Genomic DNA, 18,920 nt, shown 5'->3' on the forward strand with positions numbered 1-18,920 from the left:
GGAGATATGAGAGAGAGACGCGGTCGCAGCGGATAGGAGAAGATGAGCATTTTAGACCAAAGAAGATACTCCATAGATAGGAAGTAAACACAGGGTTTGTTTGCCTTTACCAACAACCAACCCATTCCTTTCCAGTATCCTTCTACTATATGCTTCCAGGTTACGGCTCAGATGCTGCGTTTCCCCTAGCTGTAGGGCATAGTCTGGTCTGCCTCAACCAATTAACCATGCTAAGATCCAATAAAGTCGGGCTGGAGAGCACTGGAAAGCCAAAATGTGAACCATGACGTCGCGTGCAAAAGGAATGAGCTGCAACCGCCGGGGTTCGAACCCGAGTCCCCAGCTGGTTCCCTGCATGGGAGGCTGGAATGCTAAACCACTGCACCACGGTTGCGTTTGGTTCTTGTTGAGGTGCTCAAGATGAAAGCAAAGGGAAAGAAGTAAGAAAGAACGAGGAAAGGAAGGTGTTCGCTTGCCTGTTGGTTGTGATGCGCTGGTTGCTCCTTCCTATTTGCTTCCCGGTGATGGACCCACACACTCCGGCAGCCGCCCGGGATCCACCCACCCCGACGCACCGTTTCCCGGTCCGAGCTTCCTCACAGCTTCCGTTTCGGCTACGGGAGGCTGCAGAAACGACCCCGGTTGTTTGTTCCCTCAGTATCTCTTACTTTACATACCAATCTCGGCTGACGTCTTGCGGCGTCGACGCCCCCCTTTTCCCTCTCAGCAACCGTTGGTCGTTGGCCACCCCCTGAAGCGCAGCCTCCCAGCCCCGGCACACCACGCTGGCCCTTACTCAGTTCGCCGCCAAGCCAGACCTCCCCCTTTCACCTCCAAGGACATGCGTCTCGACCTCCCGATACCTCTGGAACACCGCCAAGTCCTCGCCGCCCCTGGTCCACGCCTCGAGCGGCGCCGTCAACACCTTGCGCGTCGCCCCGAAGGCGTACGCTGCGACGTACATCCCCAGCAGTGCGTATGCGGACCAAATCGTCGCGAGGGTCTCAAAAGAAACCCAAGGATGCTCGACCATATGTTTGACGAGCCCGGTGCCGGACTGCGCTTCGAGGTCGGCCAATGCCGCCGTGAAGCCCCCCTGCACACCCTCGTCGTTGGACGGCTTCTTCCCGGTGTCACTGTCCGCGCCCTCGAGCGAGGCGGCGAGGACGATGAAGGCGCTCAGCAGAACCATGGAGAAGAGTGCAAAGACGAAGCGTGTGATGTAGAGGAGCCAGGTCGCCGAGAAGAGCAAGAGCATGAGCGCGCCTTGCGGGGAGCCGTGGTCCGCCGTCGCGACCCAGGTGGCGAGGTTACTGCCGCTTGACGACGGCTGGGCTCCAGAGGTTGCCGTTGTATTCCGGCGAGTGATGGTTTCCCCGGCAGCAGTGGTGGTCGGCGTCGAGGCGGCGGCGACGACGAGTTTCGCCACCAGGAAGGTTAACAGGGACGGCAGAGCAATGAGCTGGACAAGTCCTGGATCGGAATCGGTGGCGGTAAAAGCGACACCCGCAAGGGCGAGGAGGGACCATACGACGAGTATGGAGACGGCAAGGGCAGTGTAGAGCCATGATATGGCGTGGCGGAAGATGCCCGCCATGGTCGGATTGGGTGGTTGTGATGATGATCTTGCTCAGCCTGGTTGGCTTGATATTGTGGACTATGCGTGCGTCAGAACTATGTTGTCTTCATCAGCATTCAGTTCAGGTACTGACCGAGTATTCAAAGTCCAGCTCGCTCTATAGCTAGCCAATTTGACGCGTTGAAGTGAGTGAGGTTAAGTGGAGGTGAGATGCCAGCTTCGCATCATGAATACTATTACTCTGTGTTGTGTTTACCTACAAGTTTCCGTGTGACCCAAGGAGGCTTAGCGGATGTGCATGGGTTTTCCAACTCTCCAGCAACCACACACCAACCAACAAACCAACCACCCAACCGTGCCCTTCCTCTTCGTTGTTTGTCGGCAATGGGAAGTACTGAACCTGAATAGCGAGGGTACTTCACTGAAAAAGAAGAAGAAGAAGAAGAAGAAGAAGAAGAAGGTGCAAACAAGCCAAAGCCTTTTGTTCGTTGGTTTGCGCCCTTGTTCATACAAACAGCTTTTCCGGAAAATTAGTGAAAGGCTGGCCAGCGTTGAAAGGCAACATGGCAGCGAGGCAGTGTCCATCCGAGTCCGACACCTCAGCCGACAGTTCCACGTCACTCCGACGTTCAGACTTGTTGTCCGTCATATCTTCACCTGATTTCTTCCCTACAAGAGCCCAAATCGTAGACTAGAGCGGCATCCGGCGAAGAAGAATCATGGCCTGACGTGATTGGGGAAGAAGTTTCCACGAGGAAATGTAGCAAACGAGAAATTAGCAATACGTACAAAGTGTCTTATGAGCCCCAGTTGTTGCACCGCTATTGTGGATTCAATTTTACGCTACCACCATCACGACAGTGAAGGCAATGACTTGACTAAGAAATTATGAAAGCATACCGGTTCCTCTCATCACTCACCATAGCCCGAGCCACCATAGCCCGAGCAATCTGAGCATGCAGCACTAGAGCAACGTCTCGCGGATGAGTGCTTCCGGCAGTCTGCCTGGGCTGGCATCGCAACGGGGCCCCTCTTACGGAGTTAGACCTCGGGAAATGAATTCCCGAAGGTACACGTCTGTGCCGCAAAAAACCTATTGGACGACCTTGTTCGGAGCACGGCGTCGCCCCAAAGTAGAAAGAATCCGCATGCGTAAGATGAGGATGCGGACTTGGGTGTGCAGAAGTGGCCCAGCATTTCGGAAACGGTGGCGGTCTAGAACCCTAAGGCCGAAAACCGGTGTTCAATATCTCCGAGGCTCAGATGGATCTTGTTGAATCTGCTGTAACAAGAAACTCCTGTTTTTTCCCGGAGTCCTATAGGCTTCTACGCGATCCTTGGCGGCGTACACACATGGGGCACCAAAGCCTAATTCTAGTCGCAAATGACTCGCCTATCCGTAGATGGCGTCTCGGTGGCAGCAAAGTCGGAAGCAGTGGGACGGCACAGGACGCGTTAGTTGTCTATCTGCTGATGCTCTGCCTATGTTGAGGTCTCTATGGTACGGTGCGCCTATCTCAGTCGTCCATGTAACATTCTGTTCACATGACGATACATCTTGGGCACGTAATTACTTGTGTATTGGCCGAGTAGCGTGAAAAGGTGTGTTGGAAGTCGAATCCATGGAAGTACATTCCCGGTGGAGGGGGGAAAGAAGGGAAGAGAAAGATCTCAACTGATGACCCACTGGTGGGTATGTACGTGCTAAGCGATCATGTCTGGATTGTAAATAGCCTAATGCTTACAATATGCTATCGCTGCCTATCGGCAAGTGGAGTCGTCAACCAACAGTACAGTACTTGTACAGATGACCCTGGCCAAGAGTTGAAAACTTCGACGAGGCAACCATCAACCTTATTACGACTTAACCTCTTTCGTAGTTTATCCAGTGGGGTCAGCTTGACTTCTTTGTTGCTTGTTCGTGACAACCACGAGCACGATGCTTTGTTACACCGGCTTCGAAACGACATGGTTCGAGCAGAGAGGCTCTCTTCCACCGTCACACATTGTTTTCGAGGAACTCATCACATGCCGCGCCCTACACGGTCTGCAGTCGGACTGAGTCATACATGTATTCGTTGGATCCTCTGCATGACCACTACAGCGGCAATGGCCAACCTGAGAGCAAACCCCCGCTTGATCATCCGTCAGTCAACCTCTTGGCTCTAGTTCTTACAGGGAACCTTTACGAATGGATCTCAAGGTGGTCTCGGCTAAGAACTCAGGCCACTGACGCCTCGAGACTCCCACCGGTCGCCCCGCTATCATCTTATCAGATCCGCTGCTCCATGCAGCCAAGGCAGCCAAGCATCACAATTTTTTTATCTGATCCGTTGCCAACCGAACGGTTTCTCCCGTGCCCGGCGAGATGCGGCGACGGACCAGCCCTGGAACTACGCAAGTCTGTTGGCCAGCGCGGCGACCGCCTTGCGCGCGGGAACGCCCAAAGGCGGCCAGAAAGTGGCGTGTCGCTTCCCGGACGACGCCCGGCGGTCCACTTGGCCAGTCCGCTTCCAGTCAGTCAGAGCTTAGAGACCACAATACATACCACATCTGGAACTTGGACGGACTTTTGCACCGAGGCCCTTGCCCACCTAACCGGCGGACCGTGATGCCAAGCCGTATAGATGTGTGGATCGAATGTTGGCACAGAAAACAAGGCCGGGGAGTTAGGCACGCGCTTCGGGCCTCTAGGTTAGAGTCTTGGACGAAAAGAGACGAAAAGAATTTCTCTCGTGCTGTGCCGTATGTAGTGCCTCGTCTCGGCCGATGCCGGAAACCGACCGTGATGTTGGGCCGCCACTGCTCCCTTGCACTCTGCTCTTCTTCCGGTCCTTCGCACCGCTGCAGGTCGCACGAGAAGAGTGGATTTACGTAACATGCGCAGTGTACCCTTCGTATTAAGCTTCTTTTTGTGAGAATCCTTGCCCGACTCCATCGAGGTGGCCTTCGTCTACAAAACCAGCAGGGCTCGCCGTTGCAACTTGTCGTTGTTTTCCGTCTTGCCCACGCGAAACCATCGTCTCCCGTCCAGTTTGACTTGCAAGCCGCATTCGGCAGCTTTGACTCTGCCCCAGGTCGTGACTAGAGCCGCCGAAAACCATGAGCTCCTCCCCCTTTGTCCAGCAGGCCGCGGCCGAGAGCCAGCCCCAGAGCCAGAGCCAGAGCCTTGACGAGAAGAACCTCGCCAAGGTCACGGCCGACGCCTCCGGGACCGATTCCGAGATCGAGAAAGAGGAGGCCCAGAATGGTGTCAAGAAGATCCAGGCCATCACGACGGCCTGGACGTGGAGGGCGCTCATCCTCACTTACATCCTGTAGGTTCACACAAGAACAGGGTTCCCTTTCGTATTAGGGGGGGAAAGAAAATGACACCAGAGTCAAGCTGACGGCCCTGCCTCCTCCTAGAATCTGGATCACGTCTTACACGCACTCCATGCAGCAGCAGATGAACAGCAACCTCGCTCCCTACGTCACCTCGTCCTTCCGCCGCCACGGCCTCACCGCCACGACTGGAATCGTCTCCGGCCTCGCCGGCGGCGTCTCCCAGCTGCCCCTGGCCAAGATCCTCAACATCTTCGGCCGCATGGAGGGCTACATGCTGGCCCATCTCCTCTGCTGCTTCGGTCTCATCCTGATGGCCGTCTGCAGCAACGTCGAGACGTACGCCGCCGCACAGGTGAGTTCATTTACCAGCCCACCCAACATCCCCCCACTTGCTCTTTTCCCATAGGCCCTGACCGGTGTCTTCATCATAGGTCTTCTGGGCGGTCGGAAGCGGTGGCATCGGCTACATCCACACCGTCCTCATCTCCGACACGACCTCGATCAGGAACCGCATGATCATCTACACGCTCAACTCGACGGCGTACATCGCCAACGCCTTCGCCGGCCCCATCGTCGCGCAGCTCTTCGAGAGAAACAGCACGTGGCGCTGGGCCTTTGGCTCCTTCGCCATCATCTTCCCCGTCTTCGGGTGCCTCATCACCGTCATGCTGTGGTGGAACCTGCGCAAGGCCATGAGGCTCGGCCAGGGCCCCGAGCTGAAGGAGAGCGGCCGCACTTTCCAGGAGTCCTTCATGTTTTACTGCAGGGAGTTTGACAGTAAGCAACTAGCCCCGGGCCGGTGTGATTTCTCGTGGTGAGGTGTCGGCTAACAGCGAACCTAGTCGTCGGCATGTTCCTCATCATGTTCGGGTTCTCCCTCTTCCTGTTGCCGTTCAGCTTGGTCTCATACACGGCCAAGAAGTGGGCTGCCGGTCACATCATCGCCATGATCATCCTCGGCATCTTCTGTCTCGTCCTCTTCGGCTTCTGGGAGAGGAAGTACGCCTCGACGCCGCTCGTGCCGTGGATTAACCTCAAGGACCGAACCATTCTGGGCTCTGCTGCCGTTGCTGGCATTATCAGTCTGAGTTTCAGGTAAGGATGGGAGAGAAGCCCCTTATTTATGCTTGAGGATGACATCGCTGACGTCTACTGCCAGCTCGTGGGATTCTTACTTCTCGTCGTATCTGCAGGTTGTCCACCGCCAGAGCCTGGCCCAGGCCGGTTTCATTGGCAACATCTACACTATTGCATCCTGTACCTGGGGCCCGATTGTCGGAGTGTAAGTCCTGCTTGTTCCCCACCACCGCGTTGAAGATATCCAAAATCTCACAAGCATCAGCCTCATCCGTCAGACCAACCACTTCAAGTGGATCGCGTGCGCCGCGATCCCGGTGGCCTGCTTGTCGACCGGCCTCCTCATCCACTTCCGCACGCCCGACACCTACATCGGCTACGTCATTATGTGCCAGATCCTGAAGGCCGTCTCCGCCGGCACCATCATCATCTGCGAGCAGCTGGCCGTCATGTCTGTCGTGAAGCACAACGAGGTCACCGTCATGTTGGCCTTGGTCGGACTCGCCACCTCGGTCGGCCGCTCCGTCGGCCGCGCCATCTCTGGCGCCATCTGGACCAACGAGTTCCTCGACTTCCTCGTCAAGTACCTCCCCGAGGACACCAAGGGAGAGGCGTCGACCATCTACGGAGACATCAAAGTGCAGCTCTCGTACCCCTGGGGCTCACCAGCGCGTGACGGCATTGTTCACGCCTACGGGGATGTGCAGCGTCACATGGTCATCTGTGGAGCCGCCTTCATGCCGCTGGCTTTGGGTTGCGTGTTCTTGTGGAAGAACATTAACGTTGCAAAGGTGCACCAGACCAAGGGCCAGGTGTTTTAGGGGGGAGGACAGATAACCAAGGGGCCGCGCCTTTGCAGCGCCAAAGATCAGTACACTTAATCCGAGACATAATATGTAATTGCATTATGAAATCCTCAAAATAGTGTTGTTATCAACATTCTAGCAATTGCCTATTTGGCCGGACGGGTGAGGTTTTGGAGAAGTTGACTCAACGTTGCGGTAATTGATGGTTGTCTTGGTCTTGCTACTTGGCAGATGTTTTGAGGGTATTGAATACAGAATACAAGCTTGTCATGTGGATCAAGCACGCTGTCAAACATGAAGAAGTCTTGCAGCCTGACGTTATGTCCGTGCTGTTATTGATTGCATCGACCATACTACTTCTTATCACCCATGGAGCAACGCAGAGTATTCGTTGGCGATGACAGTAAACATGTAGATTGACTGACTGGTTGTTGGCCAACCTATTGGCCATAAAGATTTTGGCAACAAATTACCAAATGTCATAACCCCCCCCCTCCCCCCCTTGCCCAACGTTACCAGAACGGTTACTGAGACAATGTGGGAGTGATCAGGAATGAAGTTCCAGTCTGACCTTACTTGCCTCATCTCTAGGATCTAAGCCACCACGCCACACAACCAAAGCCCACCACCCTCTTACTCTTCGTTTGGTAGCTGACCCGCTAATTGCCTAATCAAGCCGGGATGGTCATGCCAAGCAGCCGCGGCCCTAAAACGGGGCGCGCGGGCTCCGGAACCGTGCGGTGTAAAGAAATAACGATAACCGACCGAAGTTTTGCTGATGCCTCTCGGTCGAGTGAAGGACGCCGTGGTCCGCAGCTTTCTTAATCCTGCTCGTATTTCGGGACCCGATCTCCCCCTCCTCCGACATACATCTCATTCCTCGCTGCTTTCCGGACGTTGACCGGATCCCGCACCCCCCGCTGTCGAGTTGTGTTTTGGCTTCCAGCGTCACGGCGCTACAGGAACATCCTCCCCCCCTTGTCACAGACTTGTCGCTTAGCGAATGATGGATGAAGACAGCCACTTGGACGGCAGTGGGCACGAGGACGACGCCCCTGAAGGTACGCCCGATGCGTCCTCGGCGAACCTCCAAACGACCATTCGCAGAGCTGTAGGTAACGTCTTTTGTGGGCTTGGAAGACAACGTACTGACCTGGACTGCTGTTAGTGCGATGCTTGTCGTGCTCGAAAGGTACTGCTCACCGCGCTGCCCGCGGGAGGCATGGGGCGCCTCCCGAGGTGCCAAACATCTCTAATCCGAATCAAGCCACACGAAGGATGGCTTGTTACCGACTCCAAGCCGAACCCAGTGGGATTGACAGCGATGGTCGCTGACTGGTTTCCAGATTCGCTGTAACAGAGAATCGCCCTGTTCGTATTGCACACATGCCAAGATAGAGTGTACCCATGCGGACAACCGACCAAAGGAGAAGCGAACGAGAATCCTCATCACCCCACAGTAGTACGTTTTGTGTCTTCTTCATTCAGCCTCCGGATCACAGTCCGGCCCCATCGACTCGGTATCGAGCCGCTGGGCGATGCTGGCAGACGGTGGCCTGTCTCTCGCTAACATCGACCCCAAAGTGAAAGGAAGATCGACCAGATCGATCGCCGCCTGGAGATGGTCGTCCGCCTCTTGCAAGACATGAAGGTGAACCCACCTGCCAGTGCGAGCCGCGGCGACGGCGGCAGCCTCACCCTGAACGTACCCCAAGTCGAGGGCGCGACGGCAGCATCATCAGCGTCGTCTGCCCATCTGCATTCGTCCGCATCAACACCCGCCACGTTAGCCAGCCACGCCCATCAGTCGGATGAAGGGGAGGGCGCCGTTGTCGAGGGCGATTCTTCCCTGGCCGCGCACTCCGTGTTCGCCACGGAGTTTGTGCAGAAGGCCGTCAGCACCGAGTCGCTCCAGGATCTGAGTCTGGACCTCGGCGAGACCCTCGAGGCCCTCTCCCAGATCGTCAACGCTCTGAAGCAGCCGACTGCCGCGGGGGAGATGACGTACCCTCTCGCAAAGCCAATCAACCGGCTTCGCATCCAGGGTCTCAAGCTGCCGCCTATAGAGAAGGCCATCAACACGATTCGGATCGCCAGGAGTGAGGACCCCTCCATCGTTGTGTTGCGCCTTTCAAACCCCAACTGTGTCTTTGCTCTTTGCTGACTCGGCCCTCGTTTGGTGTCCAGGCCAACGACTCACGGGAATGGCTTGGATATACGACTTCATGCCCACTCGGCGCTTCCCGGATCTCTGCCTCAACGTCTACTTCTCGGACACCTACTCGGACTTTGACTTCATCGCGGTGAACGGTGGTCTCCACTCTCTCTTCACAGACTACGCCGCGCAGCTCCCGGCAGAAGAAAAAAGAGAATACCTCGAATATGCAAGGTAGGCAAGGCATTCTTGGGCTGCAATGTATTGGTCTAACGTCGCTAGAACATGCCGTGAAAACCTGGAAACCAGCCTCGTCAACCTCCCGCTCCATCTGCCGGCGTCATCGGACGTGATCGTTGCGCTCCTCTTCGGTGTAAGCCAAGCTATCCTTCGCAGGTGCTCACCTGTCACCTGGAATATCGTCAAGTGTAGGATGAGCTGATCATCGTTCAGACGTTTCATGCCGTCGAAATCTCAAAGCCGTCACTGGCCTGGACGCTGGCGTCAAAGGCCTCTGAGCTGTGCCAGACCCTCGGATATCACCGCGTTGAAGCCCTCAAAACCGCAAAGAGCGACGCGAAGCCGACGGTGAACGGGATGCACTGGCACCAGTACCTCTTCTGGAACGTGTACTATATCGACAAGAGTCTCTCACTGCGACTGGGCCGGGCATCGACGATCCCGGATTGGCACATCACCATGCCTCTGCCTTCGGTGGAGGGCTCCAAGGACCACCCGATTCTGCCCTACCTTGTGCTGTGGATCAAAACGGCGAAATGCCAGGGCCAGATCTACGAGAAGCTCTACAGCCCGGACTCGATGACCCAGCCGTACCATGTCCGGCAGACGCGGGTCCATGAGCTGGTGTCATCGCTCCACGACATTGAAATGCGCACACAAGAGATCAGTGTAAGTTGCAGCAGCCCCAGGCTATCGTGACTTTAGACACTTTGATGCTGAGACTCTCGAAGGCCGACTATCAAGTCCACGCAAAGGACGCCGTAGAAGAGAACTTTGCAGAGTTCTACCTGTCGTCGGACAGTGTTCTGCGTCTATCGCTCCTCACCCTGGTCTATCGGGCCGCACCGAGTGTCGAGGGCTCGCCAACCACGTTCAGTCCCGAATGCATCAAGGCTGCACGAGCCGCGCTTGAGAAACACAGGGAATGCGTCGCGGTCATGCGCAAGTCCTCCAACGTCTATTTCTCGACTTACATCCACTGGTATGCCCAATCCAGCCCAGCCGGGGGGCAACTCACCAGCTGACCCATCTTGTCCTTAGGACCGTGCTATTCTCTCCCTTTATCCCGTTCATCGTCCTTTTCTGCCAGGTGATCGAGACTCAGGACAAGGAGGACCTGGCACGCCTCCACTCTTTCGTCGTGTTCCTGCAGGAGACGTCGTCCATGTCTGACGCGGCGGGCAAGATGAACCGCCTCTTCCAGGTCCTCTACAGCGTCGCCCTCCGCTTCGTCGAATTCCGCGCCTCCACGCCGCAGTCTCGGCAAGCGGAGGCGAGTGCCGAGATGGATGCGTACCTGGCGGCCTTGGGATTTCCGCCAAAGGGGGCGGCGGACGGCAGACAACAACAGCAACAGCAGCAGCAGCAACAGCAGCAGCAACAGCAACAGCCCATTACTTTCAACCAAAATGCCGGAGTTCTGCAGGAGCTCCCATCGGTCCCTGTGATCGCGGGTATGGGAGTCGATGCCATGGACGAAAACTTGCGACCTGGTAATCCCATGATGTGGATGACCAATGCCGCCCAGCTGGAGGATTTCTTCTATTCGAACACGGCGATGATGGACCTCATGCAGGAACCCATATTCGATCCATCAAATCAAAGTTAGGCACTTGGGAGATATCGAGGGTGAATGGTGAGTGTGTTTCGACATCTCAGAAAGCGGTATGGGCTCAACGGTATGCCTCTCCTTCATGGCTTACGCTGAGTTGGGACAGGGGGCATAGATCATGGACATGTTTTAATGAACACACCACTCCATCAGTACGTGGTTACGGACTATCAAAAATAGAGTATCGCATCTCATACATCTTTCTATCGATGATCATCCAATCCGAGTTTGCATAGACTCTGTTTTCTTACCAGAGTTTTCCCTAGTCATTCTCTTCTCCAACCATGAGAAAGGGTTGACCAAAGTTGATTTGGCATGAATGGTGTTGAACCTTGGCAAGATATCTAGGGAGATGATGAGCGAATTCTTGCCCAAAAGTGACTCCTGCTAGAAGATCGTGATTGATGCTTCTGGCACAACTAGCGCCTCCCACACGCGTTCAAACCATGTATTCCTCTCATCCCGGCTGCCACAGATGACTTCCAGCATCCCCACACGGATGTAACTACTCGTCGCATCTCTAGCGACAGCCAGGAAGAAATCACGTGTGCGGGTCGAGAGCGCCCCCTTGTCCGTCTTGAGCCCCTTGACGTACAACAGTTCGGCTGGGAGGAAAACGCAGTGCCTGCATGGTCCCAGGGGAGCGGCCGGATCGTCGTTACGGACAAAGCAGCGGTCCATCCGCTCGACCGAGGGATCGACCCAAAGCTCTGACCTGACGGGCCCAAACTCGAGAGGTTCCTCTCCGGTTGCCGGGACACAGTCCTGCCACTCGCGCTGGTCCTCGCGAGCGTAGAGCAGAAACCTTCCATAAATCCTGTTTGTCCATCGTCTCTTCACGTCCCACCGCGAGCATGGTCTCTGGATCAGGATGGGCAGCCGCTTCGCCGTGACTCGGAGGAGTCCATAGCAGACGGACCCGAACGGATCCGCACCCGCAGGATGGCACGTTACCTTGGCGGACTTGGCTATACCGGGCGTCTTGTAGTCCAAAACCTCGGCGCCGTGGAAGACGGGGAAGCCCACTTTGCAGCCGCTTCCCGTCGAGGCCCACGACCAGGACGGAGCTATCCAGCCTCGCTTTAGGATGGTCTCCCTCTGGTGCCTCCAGTCGGCGACCGTGACGACGCGCCACATCAAGTCCTGCTCGATATTGTTGCTCCAAAGGCCGGCGAGGAACTTGTCGTCCAGCAGCTCTGCCGTTTCATGTGCCAACCCAGAGAGCGCGGGCAGCATGTCGCTCGTCTTTGTGAGGTTGAGGCACGTGTACTCGCTGACCACGCGGTGCCACCGCTCGTAGGGATCGATCTTGCCGTCCTTTGTGACGATGGCGGTAGACGACGCCGTCGCGTGGTTGTTGAGCAGCGCCAGATACTTTGAACGGGAACGGAGAGGCGTGTATGTACCCGAGAGGTCGATGACGTTGTGCCAACTGTAGTGTTGTTTCCCTCCACACTCGCAGGAGTAGCCGTTTCCACAGTCGAAGGCCATCTCTCCGTAGTTGCAGTGGATGATCCGGCGCGAAAGGAGACGTTCTTGGAGACACCACGCCCTGTTGAAGAGGGGGAGATACGCTTGGACCCGGTCATATTCTGACATGTTGTCTCGCTTGGCACCGATTCCGAGCCCGATGGTGAAGTCGTCTCCATCGGCGTTTGCGATCGTGAAGAAGGACGAAGGTATTGTCCGTGAGTAACACCCGCCTTGAGAATTGTGAGACCAGCTGACGGCGATGGTCGCGTACGAGTTGCGGTAGACGTTGACCATCTGCGCAGCTTCCTTTTCCCAGTCGCCCTTGTCGTCCTGGATGATACAGAGCGAATCGATCCAGAGATAACGAATGCCGAGTTTCCTCGTGATCTCTATCGCTTGCTGGAAGCTCGGCGGGAGCAGGCACCACGGTATGAGATTGAGTCTTCTCTTGAGGTTATCCCTCTGTGTCATGGACTTGATTCTGATCTTCCCCCAGCAATGGCTGAGGCATACGTAGGTGCCGGTTTGACCAGCAGTTGTCTCAACTAGTCGGACGCCGGCCCGGTCTCCAGGTTGTGCCACGTCGACGAGCCTTGTTGGGAGTTTCGTGTTGGGGCCTTTGCCGCATTTTTCGTGGCCCGTCTCGCAGTCGCTGAGCCAGTTCTGCACTCTTTGAAAACTGATAGGCGAGGCTGTGTCGCCCACCAAGCCGTTCGTGGTTTGGAACCGACGGAAAATGTTGACAGATCCGGCAAGGTTGAGAAGCCGCAGGTAGTACCCGTTGCCATCAGGCGCGGCCAGCTCCAGGGTGCCGCTATGTCTGACGGTCCATCGAATGACAGTTGAGGGCAACAGCTTCCCATAATGATGGCTCGGGACGGCGTCGAGAATGGCTTTACAGCTCTATGCTTTCCGCGTCTGACGATCTCCTCGTGCGATGCTCTCGATTGCTTAATAGTATCTGGAGAAAGCTTTTGTCTCGATGCGTAGTCTGCACAGTCCAGTTGGCAGCCCGCGGTGCCGAGCATGTCGAAGAAGTCGAAAGACTTTGTTTTTGTCGTCGTGCCGGCACGTAAGCCATTCTTGAGAGCGTCCTCTAAAGAAATCGGTACGACTTTGGTTGTCATGATGCGAGACAAGGCCAGCTGATCTGGCCTAGTTGTTGAATCGTCGAATAGCTGACACTGGTGATGTCTTCGAAATACAAGTAGAACCCGACGAAACACCTCCAACAATTTAGGCCGCCGGCCTTGGGCCTTTTCCGAATCATGTGCATTTCCAATCATATCTTTAGCCAATGAGCGCTAAACGCAAGGCGACTATTGGTTGTTCGCAATCTTTCTCAGCTCAGAGGCACTGCGGCCGAGCCAATGCTCCCGTCGCTCCTTGGCGGCACCACGCAGCTTGACCTCTCTGATTCGAGATCACCGTTGTATGCAGAGACACAGAGCTCGAAGTTCCAAGCGCCCAGAATCAGAAATGTAAGGCTGTGGTCCGTGGACTCCGTCTCGCCGTCCTCTGCGAAGCCCAAATCCTCGGCACGATTGCGGACCCAGACAATGTATCCTGCCGCATCGTCCGAGCCCTGCCACTCGAGGTGCACCGCGTTGGAGTTTCGGGTCTCGACACGGAGTTGAGTGGGAACCGGGGGCTTGCCCCGTCCGGCGACGAAGCTCCGGGCCACTGTCGGGATCCCGCCTCCGTCGTCTGTCCATGTGCTGATGGACAAGCCATATTTGTGACCCGGCATCAAGTCTCGCACCGTTGTGTTTGTCCCCTTCACCCCAAAGCTTGATGAGGACGATCCCGGAACCGACTGGTCTGACAGCATGATCTCGTATCGACCAATGCCTAATTGTCCCGGTAACTCTTCCCACTGGATGGCGACCTGTTGTGCGTCGGGTTTGGTGACGATGCTTCTTGGGCCTGAGGCTGTCTTTGGATGCGCAACTGCTGACGCCACTCTTGACCAGTCGGATGTAAGATGATCGCCATTGTATGTCCGAACTTGATACTGATATTCCTGCCCTTCCTCGGTCCAGATTGAATCGAATCGGCTTACTGCGGTGCGAGACTCATCCCACGGGGAACCGTCGTCGGCGTGACTTCTCACGTCGTAGCCGAGAGCGCCATAGACCGAGTCCCAGGTCACAGCAATTCCGTACGGTACAGCTTTCGCAACAATGTTTGCTGGCACCGGGGTGGGCCGTTTAGGGATTTCCCGTGGGATTTGCAACTCATCCGTCCCAATCTCGTATCCGCGGACGAGGCTCTGAGAGAAGACCCTGGCGATCTGGAACTCCCCAAGCGCGTTGGGGTGCAAGCCGTCGTAGCTTCCGCGAGAACAGTCGTAGCCGTCCGAGACCCCAGCCAGCTCGATAGGAGACTCCTTGGTCCCCCACTTCTTGACTGACATTCGCAACAGCCGGTTGTACCTGTCGACCATGGGAACCAAGTACTCTGCTCCGTCGACCGGAACCCTCTGCGGCACGTCGGCGATGGCGAACCTGAGCTTCGGCTCCGCGGCGCGTGCCCTCTCTACCAGCTGTTGCATGGCGGCGATGGTGCCCTCGGCGTCTGTGACACCCCATCCCATGTCGTTGAACCCCAGCATGACTAGCATGTAGTGTGGTCTGAACCGCTCCACCTGGTCTCGCACCAGAGCTTGGCATTGAGTTGCTTGTTGACCCCAGACCGAGAAATGATGAGAGTCGAAGTGAATTCCAACAGCGTAGCCGCCAAGGTCGATTGGGACATTGGGGATTTGCGTCGGCGGCTCATCTAGCAATGCCGGGGGCTGCGGCGGACGCGGCTCCTCCGGTGTCTTCGTCCCCTTGTATGGGCCGACGAACCGGAAGTCGACCTTTTGTTGGGTGAGCCACTGCCAGAGCCTGTATCGCCATGTGAAGTCCCCCTCGTGGCCTTGGGACATGGAGTCGCCGACGACCATGATCCTGATTGACCGGGCATCATTCTCTTCAAACAAATCACCCATTTTTGCGCGTTTGCGGAATACGGGCTTCGAGGTGTATCTGCGAAGAAAGAGCAGGCAGGCAAATGTGATTCCCCATCTCCCCTCCGCATCCAATATCTTCCAGGCTCCCCGTGAGTTCACAGCGGTCCGTTAGAGTTCAGTCGCAGACGGCCTTCATGCTGTCATAGCGCGAACGATACTAGCGAATCGCATGGATGGACGCCAAGGTGTTATTCCGATCTGGAAGGTAACTCGTTTGTAGTTCTCATCTGTCTGTTGATTCCGGATTCGACAGAGCCCTTCAAAATAGAAACACAGTCCAAAATCATAGCTTGTCACTTGAGTCAGGGTTGATCCTAGTTCAGAGTTGATACCAAGCATCTGTTTGGCATTGTGGGTGGGTGGAGACAGACGTGGATCGTAGGGCTAAACCATCAGTTGCACTTAATTCATATTCACAAATCTTGGTCGGCAGTGACAACACATCCGATATGGTGTAGTGGCCAACATGATGCCCTCTCATCTCGCAGACTTGAACTGCGAAATAGAAAGGCATAGCCCCGAGTTCGATTCTCGGTTTCGGAATACTTTTGCCGTTGTCATGCTTTGTCTGGAATCTATTCATCAAGTGTCACACACAACCTTATTAGTTAAGTATTGCGTTACGAGTGTGATTGTTGTCGTGATTCTAGTTATGGCCAAAAGCCAGCACGGGAACATATGAGGCCTAGTAGTATACCATTCTTCCAGTGCAAACTGAATGCAATTTCAGCTGACATTATGGTATTCTCACTTGGTTTGTATTGTAATTATCGTCGGAACGAACGTATCGATATCCTGAATGTGACCACTTCATCAAAGCCGCTTGACGGGATGCAACTTCAACTATCGCTCATGGTGATTGAGTGAGTCTCTCTTTTTAGTCCCCCTCTCGCACAAGATATGGCGAAATCCCCGGCATTTCAATCTTTCATTCCTTGGAGATGATGTGCGGGTTGGTGGGAGGACCGTAAGCCTCCACTGTGTCCTTCTTGACGATGATGTGGGGGTTTGTCGGAGGACCATAGGCCTCAACGCCGTCCCTCTTCGACTCGGGGGCGGGGATGTGGGGGTTCAGGGGAGGTCCGTAGGCCTCGGCCGTATCCTTCGAGATGATGTGAGGGTTGGTAGGAGGACCATAAGCCTCGGTTGTCTGACGTTTAGATTCAACAGCGGGGATATGAGGGTTGATCGGGGGGCCGTAGGCTTCGACAATGTCTCTCTTGGAGCCGACGTCCGGGAGGTGAGGGTTGATCGGAGGCCCGTAGGCCTCGACGGCGACGGGCGCAGCGCTGACTACTGAAGCGCAAGCCGCAATGGCGGCAAGGAGAATCTGAGTACGCATTTTGGATGGAGGGACTTTTTGTGTGTATTCGAACGATATTGAACAACTGTGGTGTGGTGGTCGTTCGATGTGATTCTGCGTCTCATGCATAAGAGGGTTTATATGTCTTCTTGCTTGAACGCGAGTCTACTCGCCTGTTTCCCTTCCTCGCCCGGGCTGCGCGGCTTCACGATATCAAAGACGCAAGCGCCCCATCCTCTGGCAACATGTTGTACGACACCGCACGCACATCGCACATAATTCGAGACGAACGCCGTCGATGCAACACTCGAAATCCTTCGCTCCGATCCTTCATCACAAGATCATACCCAAGAAGGCATCTGTAAGGCTCTCAAAGGGGAGGTGAAGTCGACAAGTCCACACATCGCCTTCGTGACTGGCTGGCAGCAAAGCCATGGGAGGATATCGCCTAACCTGATCAAGAAGGTCCGGGAAGACCTTGGCCCCGACAGAGCCTAGAATCGTCGCAATGTCTGACTGGACATGCGGCAAGCGTGCCCGATGTTGAACAAGTCAATGCAGCAAGCATCCGTGCCGCTGCCCAGCTCGCTCCGTGGTTCAATATCTGCTCGTTGTACCACGCTGTTCCGGGCTTTGCCGCCGTGGGGTCGATCGCCAGCTTCTTGGCTGTTATCTTGCCGTTCCTTTAACCTCTCTTGATCGCCACTTGGCCAGGGTGTCGACCCCGGTCGTCTCGAACCCGCCAACCAAGAACAAGTTGCCAATCCGGCTGCTGCCCCTCCCTGTAAGCATCAATCCTCCCACTGCGTCCAGTCATCGCCCGCTGAGGAAACGACCCCTCACCGTCGCACAATGAGACTGTCTCTATACTCAATCGTCATTTTCTTGGCGGATCCTTCAGAGTCTTGGCAGATCCTTCAACTAGGACTCTGCATCACGTAAAACGGGACCGCTAGACGACACTATTACGATGGGCACCCCGGAACCGTGCTCCAGATCCCAGGCTTGGTAGTTTCTGGCAGGTGGGATACCATCGAAGCCGGCGAACTGGCATGATATCGGAACTGTCGGCAGAGTATTCTTCGCCTCCATTGACGACTCGCCGCCGATATTCCCCCCGAGAAGCCTACCAGTGCTTCAAGATAGCTGTTAGCTTCTCCCCCTCTTCCCAGTTCATTCTTCAACGTCTCCCTGTTTTCCAAACGAAATGAAGGACCTTTACCAAAGCTTACCGGATCAAGACTATTCAGAAGACCTGCCAACTAAGGTACGAAAAGCTTACCAGAGAACACCAGGATATGCTGACATGCCTCGAAGAAAAGATTGGCTAGTTCACGTCTCCAGTTCAGGGACCAATGGAGCTTCCGGTCAAAACTCATCACGGCCCTTAATTTCGTCTTCTTCGCCGCGTCATGTGCGATCCTGTTCATATCATCGACATGGCTGAATGACCCTGTTCGCTTGATGAAGCGGGTTTCGCCGTACAGTACGAACTCGTTCCGCTCAACTCCCGCTACGCTTGCACTGATACTGATCATCGCCGCAGGCCCTATCCTAGATGATGTGCCCATTAAGCTGGAAACTATCGAAGTAAAAGGAACGCTTTTCAACGACTACAAGCCACCACGCATATGGCGCGGGCCGCCAAGCGAGGAGGTTGACAAGGCTTGGGACGACATGGCCAAGATCGAGTACTTTGGCGTCAGTGGCGATGCTCTCAGAAAGATGGGCAAGGACCCCAAGATCTCCGTGTTCATACCGGAAGAATGGGGGGTCGGCCCCGACAAGTATCTCGTCGAGATCGACATGCAGCACCAGCTACATTGTCTCAACGCGGTGCGCAAGTATGCCTATTGGGACTACTACTATGGCGACTCGTACAAGAACGTGTGAGTTACCTCTCCGACACCCCTCAGGGGACAGCCCTTTACTGATCTGAATCTCAGCTCCATGGCTCCGAAGAGGCACCAGGCACACTTGGAGCATTGCATAGACATCTTGTTGCAGGCGCTCACTTGCAACCCGTCTCTTGACTTGATCTCGCACAACTGGATGAAGACGCAACAGAACCCTTATCCGGACTTTAACATCAAGAGGCAGTGCGTCGCTCACGATCCCATCTTGAAGTGGCAGCACGAGAACGGCATCACGGAGCAAATCATGAAGTTCAAAAACCTGCCGAGGCCGGAAAACTTTCCAGAAGTCGAGCCTGAGCCTTCTATCTTGTTGATAGGCGAGGACTTGGGCCACCATGAATGAGTATAGCATACAAAGTTGGATGCTGCTACATGAGTTTGGAGTATTGAAATACATTGTAACCTTGTACCGGCAA

At 55.3% G+C, this 18,920-nt stretch overlaps 7 protein-coding genes across 7 annotated transcripts; 3 read left to right on the forward strand and 4 right to left on the reverse strand.

The window, feature by feature from the left end:
* Window positions 1–796: 796 nt before the first annotated feature.
* On the reverse strand, window positions 797–1,597 carry CH63R_13109 (uncharacterized protein; the record flags this gene model as incomplete). Its single annotated transcript, XM_018308083.1, has 1 exon — window positions 797–1,597. The coding sequence occupies one exon, from the start codon at window positions 1,595–1,597 to the stop codon at window positions 797–799; it is 801 nt and encodes a 266-aa protein (XP_018152500.1).
* A 3,084-nt stretch (window positions 1,598–4,681) lies between these two features.
* On the forward strand, window positions 4,682–6,804 carry CH63R_13110 (Siderophore iron transporter mirB; the record flags this gene model as incomplete). Its single annotated transcript, XM_018308084.1, has 6 exons — window positions 4,682–4,896; window positions 4,988–5,258; window positions 5,338–5,683; window positions 5,749–6,001; window positions 6,066–6,188; window positions 6,249–6,804. 6 exons carry the CDS (start codon window positions 4,682–4,684, stop codon window positions 6,802–6,804), a joined length of 1,764 nt encoding a protein of 587 aa, XP_018152501.1.
* Window positions 6,805–8,410: 1,606 nt separating this feature from the next.
* CH63R_13111 (Fungal specific transcription factor) lies at window positions 8,411–10,793 on the forward strand (the record flags this gene model as incomplete). Its single annotated transcript, XM_018308085.1, has 6 exons — window positions 8,411–8,888; window positions 8,977–9,178; window positions 9,227–9,317; window positions 9,377–9,853; window positions 9,916–10,166; window positions 10,226–10,793. 6 exons carry the CDS (start codon window positions 8,411–8,413, stop codon window positions 10,791–10,793), a joined length of 2,067 nt encoding a protein of 688 aa, XP_018152502.1.
* Window positions 10,794–11,183: 390 nt separating this feature from the next.
* On the reverse strand, window positions 11,184–13,396 carry CH63R_13112 (Heterokaryon incompatibility protein; the record flags this gene model as incomplete). The annotated part of the gene is made up of 2 exons (XM_018308086.1): window positions 11,184–13,124; window positions 13,193–13,396. The coding sequence occupies 2 exons, from the start codon at window positions 13,394–13,396 to the stop codon at window positions 11,184–11,186; spliced, it is 2,145 nt and encodes a 714-aa protein (XP_018152503.1).
* A 215-nt stretch (window positions 13,397–13,611) lies between these two features.
* On the reverse strand, window positions 13,612–15,264 carry CH63R_13113 (Fibronectin type III domain-containing protein; the record flags this gene model as incomplete). Its single annotated transcript, XM_018308087.1, has 1 exon — window positions 13,612–15,264. One exon carries the CDS (start codon window positions 15,262–15,264, stop codon window positions 13,612–13,614), a length of 1,653 nt encoding a protein of 550 aa, XP_018152504.1.
* Window positions 15,265–16,213: 949 nt separating this feature from the next.
* On the reverse strand, window positions 16,214–16,627 carry CH63R_13114 (uncharacterized protein; the record flags this gene model as incomplete). The annotated part of the gene is made up of 1 exon (XM_018308088.1): window positions 16,214–16,627. The coding sequence occupies one exon, from the start codon at window positions 16,625–16,627 to the stop codon at window positions 16,214–16,216; it is 414 nt and encodes a 137-aa protein (XP_018152505.1).
* A 1,168-nt stretch (window positions 16,628–17,795) lies between these two features.
* Window positions 17,796–18,847, forward strand: CH63R_13115 (Tat pathway signal sequence; the record flags this gene model as incomplete). The annotated part of the gene is made up of 3 exons (XM_018308089.1): window positions 17,796–17,855; window positions 17,933–18,477; window positions 18,505–18,847. The coding sequence occupies 3 exons, from the start codon at window positions 17,796–17,798 to the stop codon at window positions 18,845–18,847; spliced, it is 948 nt and encodes a 315-aa protein (XP_018152506.1).
* Between the last annotated feature and the right edge of the window lie 73 nt (window positions 18,848–18,920).

Source organism: Colletotrichum higginsianum, chromosome 9 (genome assembly GCF_001672515.1).
Source record: "Colletotrichum higginsianum IMI 349063 chromosome 9, whole genome shotgun sequence".
Lineage (NCBI taxonomy): Eukaryota > Fungi > Ascomycota > Sordariomycetes > Glomerellales > Glomerellaceae > Colletotrichum > Colletotrichum higginsianum.